The 9,647-nt window shown below is 49.3% G+C and overlaps 1 protein-coding gene across 1 annotated transcript; it reads left to right on the top strand.

The window, feature by feature from the left end:
- The first annotated feature begins 3,562 nt into the window (after positions 1 to 3,562).
- Positions 3,563 to 5,516, top strand: FBXL12 (F-box and leucine rich repeat protein 12). The gene is made up of 3 exons (XM_071437175.1): positions 3,563 to 3,662; positions 3,739 to 3,811; positions 4,010 to 5,516. The coding sequence occupies exons 1-3, from the start codon at positions 3,577 to 3,579 to the stop codon at positions 4,781 to 4,783; spliced, it is 933 nt and encodes a 310-aa protein (XP_071293276.1). The 5' UTR covers positions 3,563 to 3,576; the 3' UTR covers positions 4,784 to 5,516.
- The last annotated feature ends 4,131 nt before the right edge of the window (positions 5,517 to 9,647 follow it).

Below are 9,647 nucleotides of genomic sequence, written 5' to 3'. Positions count from 1 at the left end.
TATCTCAAAAGCAGTAGAAATCAAGGGAATGAGGGATTGAGGACCTCCTGTTTCTATACTTTGCAAAACTTAGTGCTTCATGTCTAACTGATCCTGTGAGGCAGCCAGTGGGAGACGGATGAAATCTGGGAGCCTCCCCAAGGACTGTGTCCTTGCAGAACTGCTGCTGAGAGAATGAAGTAAGAGGGACTGGGAAAAGCTTTCTGTTTTGTTACTAAGGGTGCTCAGGGAGCAGATTTCTCTCACAGCTGGAGAGCCCACGGAGCAGTAAAAGAGGCCAGGAGGAATCAGTCAGTGAACATCCCAGGAAGAGACGGCATGACCCCATACACTGGGGCAGGACACTGGCTGCAGACCCAGCCCTGCTGGGTGGGCCCCATTCTTTGCCAGAGGCTGTATGTGAAGCAGGAGCTCAAAAGTCCCATGAAGATCAGGGAGCAGAAGGGCATTGCTGCTACATTTCTGCTGCAGTGCCCAGCCAAAAAGCTGCAGAAATGGGGCTGTTGAGTGTTTAATGCTGCCACCTCCCTGTTTCCCCCTGGAGAACAAAATACAACAATCATTCTGCTATTGAAAATGTGAGTATAAAACATTCCAAGGGTAGAAAATCTGGCAGAGCTGTAAATCCTGTAAATCCTGATCCTGAGTTCTAAGGAAATATACACTATATAACTATTATTAGTTATACAGACTATATAACTTAGACCAAAGTTACAAAATGCTTATATAACTTAAGTTATAAGATATCAATATAACCTGATATAGCTATATAACCTGATATCAATCTAGCCTAAATAATAACTTTTTATATATCTAAATAACCTGATATCTACATAACCTGAATCATAGCTTTTTATACCTATATAACCTGAATCATAACTTTTTTACCTAATAACCTGACATAAATAACTTTTTATACAATGTAATGGCTGGTATATGGTTAACTAGTGGCTTAATGCTGAATAGAAAAAAAAACCAAAAAAAACCTCGACAGGTGGATAGCTTTAGAAATAAATAAGTAATAAGTATAGTCTAATGAAAAATAGTAATAATATATATAATAATAATGAAAAATAGTACTATTACTGAAAATAAATAAACAAGCACCTGCTTTATAGACATTGGTCTGTGGGGATTTATTTCCAGCCTATCTTTTGGGCATCATATGCTGCCAGTCTTCGAAGAACCTTAAAGCTTGTTTTGGTAATCTATTTTTCTTTTGAAAGATTCAGTAAAAATCACTTATGTCAATAAATCTGTTAAAACAGAGAGTGAAAATTGGTGCCAAGCTTTAGAGAAAGAATGGAGAAAAGAACAGCCCATGGTAAGCATCAGTCCATGTAATTAGTACTGGAGACTGTTGAGGCCATAGATACACAAGAACATGTCACGACACTCTCTATGCTTGCCTTAAATCTGGACAAGAATAAAATAACTTGTGATTTTTTCCCTGCTGCCCAGCCCTGCTGTTTTCTGCCACTGCTTTGGGTTTTTCACTACACTTTAACCCCACACCTCATGTCTGCCCAGACCCCCGAGGCTCCTGCCAGTAGTTTTTGCTACACTTTGTTTGCCCCCTGGCTGTGCCCGCCTCTGCCTCTCGGGACTTTAGCTGGTCAGAGTGACCCCAAGATGCGTTAGAAAGTCTCTTTCTCTAGCCTGGCAGTTGAAGAAGGAGTCAGAACTCTTCTGTTCTCGGTCTCAAGGTTGTTTATTGTTTGTATAAAATTCTTTCTCTGACCCGCCAAGGTCTGTCTAGCAGGTCAGGCTGAAGCACACTGCCCGCCTCAGAGGTGGTATTATCTTTTTATACTAAAATCTACGTGTACAGTATTTACAATTACTTCCCAATACCTATCACCTATGTTAGACAATGAGCTTCTACTCTAAACCAATCTAAAAGTGCAAACATCACAGCAGAAGATGGAGGCCAAGAAGGAGAAAGGCTGGACACACCCAGATCCCTCCATCTTGCCCCCTGAACCCCCATTCTAAAAACCCCAAAAAATCTATTTTTCACCCTGTGATAAATTCACTATCATTCTACTGAAACTTTCGTGGCTTGTAATTCTTCATATAAGGTTGGTAATTGTTTTTTCCAAGGGATAAATCAAAGGCACAGGGGTCTTGGGCTCTGTGCCAAGGCCTCTGAGTCCCCTGGGCAGGGACTCGAACCCTCCAGGGCAGCCAGAGGAATTTCCTGGGTTCTGAAATCTGCCGTTCCAGGCTTCACTGCGGGATTACATCCTGTTTTGCCGTCCGGAGGGCACCGGGACCGGCTGTGCTCCGTGGTTTTGCCAAGCAAAGCCGCTGCTCTCTCTCTGCGCCCTCAGCGGAGCCGCCGTCACCGTGTGAGGGAGGCGGCCGGGCCGCGGCACAGCGCCCCCTGCAGGCGCGGGGGAACCGCCGCGTCCCTGCCCGGCAGGGAGCGCCCCTGGCGGCCGTGCCCGGAACTGCCCGGAACTACAGCGAGGGGAAAGCGCCTGCAGCCGGGAGCGGCCCGGGGGTTGTGCTCGGTTTGCTGATGCTGCCTTTGGTGTTGGTTTGCCTTGTTTTATATATATTTATATTAGTGAAGAACTGTTATTCCTTTTCCTATGTCTTTGCCTGAAAGCCCTGGGGATTTGTGCTCGGTCACAGAAGATCACAGAAACCTGCCACCAAATGGAGGAAAACAACTTCTGAACATCAGGACAAAGAGATCTCTGCTCAGAGACCATTAGTTGTGGGCAAAAAGCACTGGGTGTGGGCTACAAAAGAGAGACAAGTGTGTGTCTGGGGTCGCTGGGGCAAGGAGGTTGGCATCAGTATGAAGTGCACTTGTGAAGGCCATGGAGTGTCAGAATAAAGAGAAAATACAACAGTGTGTGTCCACAGGGGTGAGAGGAAGAGGAAAGAAAACAAGCAGACAACTCCAAAGTGCTGTCTGGTGAAATGTGTCGTATTCCAGAGGACAATGAAGCTTGCAGAGGTAGGGACAGAATATTTTACCTGCTCAAGCATTCTCTTAAGGTCAGTGTTGAATCTATTACTTTGTATTCTCTTCTTTCGGGGTTGCAATTACACACTGCAGATATTCCAGGCTCTTCTCTGAGACTCAGGACAGCTGTTCCCATCCTGTAATGGCCTGCTGGGCACTCGGAGAGGAAATTATGTGAGCTGGTGCCATGTGAACATTAGAAGGGTGTTAGAAACAACACGTCAGGGAGAGTGACTGGGCCAGGAGTGGTCAGTGCTAAGTCACTTCTCCTCCGAGAGACACCAAGGGGGGCAGTGCCAGGAAAAAAGAGGCACCGGAGGTGGGGTGGTGGGGGGTGACAGGACAAGAGGCACCGAGCAGGGGACACGGGAACAAGAGGCACCGTGGGATGGGCAAGACTGGACGAGACACGGGGGCTCAAGGCGGAGGAGCGAGAAGGCACCGGGAGGGGCTGTCGGTAAGGAAGGGGGTTAAACAGGGAGGTCCCGAGCCCAGCGGGGCTGCCGGGGCCTACCGGTACCTCCGAGGCCGCGCCCTGGCCGTGCCGCCGGGCCGGGCCGGGGCTGGGTGAGGGGTTTGTTGTAGTAACGGCCGCGATGGCGGCGCGGCCGGCTCTGCCCGACTCGGTGCTGGTGCAGGTCCTGGCGCTGCTGCCGCTGCGGGACCGGCTGCGAGCGGCCAGGTAGAGTCTGCCCGGGCGGGAGCGGCCGGCTGCCGCCTCCCCGCCGCGGCGCTGACGGCCGATCGCCTTTCCGCAGGGTGTGCCGGCGGTGGCAGCAGCTGGCGCAGGACCGAGCGGTCTGGACACATGTGGATCTGAGCCCTCACCGGGTACGGGCCGCCCGTCCGCACCGGGACCGCGGCGGGGAGAGTTCCGTGGTGGGCGGGAGGGATGGGGGGAAGCGACATCACCCCACTGTGCACAGACACTGACTGGGGGGGGTCAGATCACCCCGCTGCGGGCAGAAGCTGAGGGGACAGGGGTGCCCTTCCCCAGCCGTGCCTGGAACCGGGCCCTGTCTCCCGCAGATCAGCCGCCGCACGCTGTGGCACCTGGTGCGGCACCGCCTCCCCGACAGCCTGTGCACGCTGCGGATGCGGGGCGTGCCTCGCTCCGGCGGCAAGCAGCGGCTCCTCTCCCCGGCACTGCTGGCTGCCCTTCGGAAGCGCTGCCCCCAGCTCCATCGGCTGTGCCTGACCGAGACTGACCTCCGCCATGTCCCGTACGAGAGCATGCCCGCCTCTGTCACCACGCTGGAGCTGAGCCTCTGCGACATCCCCGATGCCTGGTTCTCCGTGTCCCCTTCGGTGCCGCCGCCACAGGTACAACACCTCGCTATCCATAGCGTTCCCACCTTTTCTGACCATCATCTTCTTGACATTTCCTCACAGAACCACTTGAAGACGCTGAGCCTTTGCGGCACCTACCGCGTCACTGATATGGGGATCCAAGCGGCAGCTCCACACCTGGAAGAGCTCGAACGCCTGACTCTCCGGCACTGCATCATTGGCGATGCTGCCATGGTGTTCATCGGGCGGCACATGAAGCAGCTCCGCTACCTGGAAATCAGCAACGCCTACTTCCTGACAAACAGGGGGCTGGTGGCTATTGTGACCCTGGAGCACCTGGAGACCCTGTGCCTTGACCTTTATGATTTGGTCTCCCTTGGTACTGTTATCGCTTTGTTGCAAGTGCTGCCTCGCCTGAACCACCTCAAATTAGGTGGAACTTGCTTTGAAGATGAACTCCTCGGTAAAATTCAGGAGAATTTTCCACATTGCACCATATCTCACACTCTGTGACAGCCTGAAGTTCTATAGTTCTATCCTTCCCTAGTACACCTGAAGTGCTTTTTTTTTCTTTTTCTGGAAAAGCCTCTTTCCCTGTAGCTTTGGGGCAGAATTCCCACTGGCCTTAAAATATTACAGTTTTTTCACATAAATATGTTAAAGAGCTTGTCATGTAAATTCCTCCTTGTTTTCCATGGATCAGAGGAATAGGAAAGCTGAGAAGCACACTCAGCCTTTGGGAACCCCACTGACCAAAACCTGGCTGGGGTGATGAGAAGTTTAAGCTCTGTCTGCTCCTCTTTCTCCACTGCTGAGGATTAGGCAGCAGCTTAATGAGTGCAGAATTCAAGGAGTGAAGTGAAGCACCTTCCTGTCACAGAAAAAACAGACCTGGCAGCCAAAACCTCACAATTACAAATTCCTTCTCCTTTCCTTTAAATTCAGGTCTTCAAGTCACTTGTCAGACTGGTCATGAGGATTCCTGAACACCTGGTCCCAAGGGCCAGACATCCCCTTTGCCCCCAGGCATTGCTGGGGCTGCTGTTACCTCTGGGTTTTGCTGGTAACATCCACGTTTTCTCATCACCTTTTATTGCCTGTGTTGACATCCTCTTCCTCCTTCATCCCCCAACATCCTAACACCAGATAAACACCTCAATGCTATGTTGTTATTCTTAATTTTTAGTCAATATTTTTAGGCAAATATTGTATTCATTTTAAAAAACTTGCAAGCTTTTAACTTTCATTTGAATCCTTGTTTTTAGGACTTGGGGTTTTTCTTTAAATCTGCTTCAGCATCTTTCCTGCCCCTTAGGCCAGCCTTCCTTGTGACAAGAGCATCCCACAGGAAACAGAGCAGGACAACTAATGCCTCAGTCAAGCCTTTTCTGCCCTGTTTTCATCCCAAACACCCCCTGCCCTCCATTCAGCTGCAGCACATGCAATAAACCTTTGGGTTTCAGATGGTCCTGGATGGCACTGACCCTCCCTGCAGTGAAATCCTCGTTGCTGTCAGGTGGCCTTTGTGCCCTTGCCTCTTTTTTCTTCCTAAACCCAGTCTCAGGGTAGCTTCAGGGCAAATATCCAAAGGTAAAACGTTCCAGCTCTGCTTTGGAAAGCATCCCAAGGCTGCTGACTTAGTAACTGCCACTCTGTGTTTATCCCAGACAAGGAGATTAACACTGGTGGAATCAGCCTCATTAAAACCTCCAGCATTCCCTGTTCCAGCTCTCTGAGGTGGGGAGGGACAGTCCAACAAGAAAAGGGAAAATCAAGAACAGCAAAAATCCATCAGTCAGTCAAGCCACAGTGAGAGGCAGCAAGAACCTCAATGTTCTCCTGATCTTTGCAGCAGGATCTTTGCAATCCTGATGACACAACAACAGTCACAACATGCCAGTTTTCCATTCACTGACTGCTAAATAGGGAACAGCATTTACAGACTGATAGGGTGCAAAGTGGAGTAGTTTAGGTTTGGAAGCAGGAGGAGAGCTGTAAATATTGGATTAGCATGGGCAAATTAGGGGAATAAACAACTGAAAGGTCTTTAATCAGCAGTTCTGGCTCTGCTCACCCTCCCCACATACCTGCCTGAAGCTCTTTGGAGGGCCATTCTTGACCTTTTTTTCTTCTAACTTCCAAACTCAAGGGGTTTCTACTCAGTTCATCTCCATTTCATCTTTTGCTGACTTGAGCATTTCTTCCCCCAGCCCCACCTTCTCAGTGTCCATATACAAATCATTACATCAAAGCCCAAATGTTTTTAAAAACACATAATAAATGAGTTTAGCTCAGAGACAGCTAAACCTTCAGCAAAACCAGGACACAAACACGGTCTTAGCATCCTGAGAGCAGCAGCAGTTCACAGCCCTCAAAGTGATTAGAAAACTCAGAGAAACCATAAAATTTGGGGTTATCAATCATTGCAGCAAGTGACCAAGCTGCTCCTCTGCCTCTTCACACACCAGCTTACACACGTGTACCATGATTTCATACATGTATTTATTTAATATTCATACCCAGGTGTTTTATCAGATCCAAATCCATTTTGTTTTCTCAGCCAAGTGCATCTGCTTGTGCCTTCTGTTTGGCTTCTGACTCTGAGAGCCTGGAGGATGCTGATGGTACACAGAGCTGAGGAGGAAAGTGCTGAATGACAGCAGGGTGTGTGGGGACAGCTCCATGGGTGCACTGGCAGTTCTGGCACTTTTGTTAGTACACTTTGGCTCGTGGTTTTCAAGTTTGTTGCTGGACTCCATGAGAGAGAAAAAATTCATTAGCACAGAGGAGTTGGTTTTGAGTGTGGTGCAAATAGGAGTTTGTTCTTGGAAGGGGAAGGTCAGTGAAATCTTTCTGTCCTGACTCAGTTTATTTGAGAGCAGCGACGTTTTGAACCTGCATCTGCATTTTGGGTGGTTTAGAGCTAGAAAAGGTGAATTTCCTTCTTTTGCAAGTACACACCGCCATCGTGTGGTGTGCTTTGTGAGCGCTGACAGCGCCCAGGTAAGAGTCACACCCTCTCTGTCCCGGCACTATTAGTGTGGGAGCAGCTGGTGTAGGGGCTCCGTGAGGGATCCTGAATCTTCGAGACTGAAAGAATGTCATCCTGCATGTCACTGGGAAGGAATCGTCTCACTGTTGACTGGGCACTTTATAGGCTGCAAAAGAAAAGCCAATTCCAGCACAACCTCTTTCTCCTCTAGAACCTTTTCTGGGGTATGAACTGCTGAACATTCTTAGTTTTGTAACTGGACTCTGTGAGGCTGCAAGGGGAAAGGGAAGGCCAGTGCTTACTTTTTGTTTTAGGACTGACAGTAGAAGAAGCATTGCTGGACATGTTAAGTTTTGAAGCTGGGTTTTGGAGAGTGAAAGAATGTGATGGTACATGAGGCTGAGCAGGAAAATTCATGACTCCAGGGTGTGGTTGCTTTTCACAGGATGTTAGTTAAATGTTGAGACAGCACCAGCTTGCTGAACCTGTGCTGATCTGCAGCTTCCTCTTGCCTCATGTAAGCCATGCAAACACACTGGTGCAATATTGCAGTTTTCTTCTCAGCTTTCTACCACAACATTTGCTGAACCTCGGAGTCTAAAGCTAAACAGAATTGTTTCAACTAAGTCTTGGGAACCTGTGCCAGCACAGACAGTGTTCACTGACCTTCCCCCTCATGGCTGATAACCAGAATTTGGAAGGCAATTGTGGCAGTCACTCTCCTCTTGCAGCCTTTAAACCATGGTGCTCTGCAGGTTAATTCTCAGCCTTATGTAGCATTACACACTTGCAGTCTGTCAGTTTACTGTGGTGCAGAACACTGTATCTGCACAGAAGCACTCCAGCACATTGCACTTGTGGAAGTGCAAATCAAATTTCCAGCATGGGCTCCTGGATGGGAATTACAGCTAATTTCCACAGGAAGGAAAGCATAGAGGCCCAGTACTTTAGGTGCAGGTCAGAAGTGACCCAGGGGAGGAAAGGTCCAGGCAGACCCATCTGTCCCAGCAGCTTTGTCTGGGAGAAATCCTTGGAGGTACAGGGGCATTCAGAACTTCTGCCACGGACTCCTAGATGAGAATGACAGTGCATTTCCAAGGTAAGGAAAGCACATGGCACCAGTGTTTCAGGTGCACTTGAAAGCTGGCCTTGGATATACTGAATTTTAGAGGTGCAATCCAAATTTTGGCCATGGGCTCATGGGGAAAAAGAAAAAGGAATATTCTTCTCCATAGGAAGGAAAGCTCATAGCCCCAGTGTTTCAGGTACAGATGAGAGGCAGCCCAGGGGCATCAAGGCCAGTGGGACCACTATGTCCTGGCAACTTCTGTCTGGGAGCAAGTCTTGGTACTAAAAAGTACCACAAGTAGATTACAGCATAACACAAAACAGTACAGGATATCAAGGTACCATATTAAAGCTAGCAAAAGAAATAGTATTGATTAGGAGTCAAATGTAACTGACCACTGAAATGATGATAATGTATACAGATTCCTTTCACTTAACCTTCAGGGGAATAACTGCAAAGCAGGCAGCCCTGCTCGTGGGAGAAACTCTACACATTTCCAGGAAAACTACAGAAAATGTCTGCTTTGTCAAAGTTTGGTGTAGCTTTTATAAAGTGAGGTGTCTGTCAGTCAGAAATCCAGCTTTATCTTCCAGATGCCAGACCAGTCTTAACCCCATGGCACCAAAATAACTCAATGAAAGACAGCTTGTCCTGTTTGAGTTATCTGACCACTTAACAAGCAACAGCTAAGCTCTTGTGTGGGGCGAGAGATGTGGAATCTCACGTTCAGCCCTGGGTGCCCGGCTGTGAGGGATGGCCCTTTTCCACAGGAAGGAAAGCCTCAGTGTCTGTGGGGCAGCTGAGAGGCCATCCCCAGCAAGCCAAGGCCAGCGAGACCTGTCAGTCTGGCAGCTTTTGTCTGGGAGTAATCCTCGGATGTTCAGTTTTGGGAGATGGAATCCCAATTTCAGCCACAGAAGCCTGGCTACAGAGGAGCTCCCCAGTGCCCCAGTGTCTCCAGGCAGCTGAGAGCACTCCCATAGGCCTGCCTGTACTCACCCTGGGAGGCTGAGTCTGCCCCTCATCACCCCTGGCCCTGCCCATCAATCACTCTGAGCGGATGCCTCCACATTTCAATTATTCTTAGTACCGCCTGGCAATCCATCTCCTGGGTTGATCCCACCTGTCAATCACTTTTAGTCCTGCCTGTCAATCACTGACAGGCTAATCCCAGGCTTATAGCCCTTCACGGCCGACACAGACCCCGTAGCCCTAGACAGTCCCCGTAGCCCTCACAGCGCAGAGCCCTCGCAGTCTCCACAGCCCTCACAGAACCCCTCGCCCCCATCGCCCGCTCGGCTCTGCCAGCCCTCAGA

Source organism: Agelaius tricolor, unplaced genomic scaffold (genome assembly GCF_023055355.1).
Source record: "Agelaius tricolor isolate 1412-34295 unplaced genomic scaffold, bAgeTri1.0.p SCAF_12, whole genome shotgun sequence".
Classification (NCBI taxonomy): Eukaryota; Metazoa; Chordata; class Aves; order Passeriformes; family Icteridae; genus Agelaius; species Agelaius tricolor.
The sequence above is the reverse complement of the archived record's forward strand: the minus strand, read 5'-3'. Positions and strand labels throughout refer to the sequence as shown.

Coding starts and splice junctions, on each gene's coding strand:
- FBXL12 (XM_071437175.1), top strand. CDS start 3,577: ATGGCGGCGCGGCCGGCTCTGCCCGACTCGGTGCTGGTGCAGGTCCTG. Junction 3,663..3,738: donor GACCGGCTGCGAGCGGCCAG/GTAGAGTCTGCC, acceptor GCCTTTCCGCAG/GGTGTGCCGGCGGTGGCAGC. Junction 3,812..4,009: donor TGGATCTGAGCCCTCACCGG/GTACGGGCCGCC, acceptor TGTCTCCCGCAG/ATCAGCCGCCGCACGCTGTG.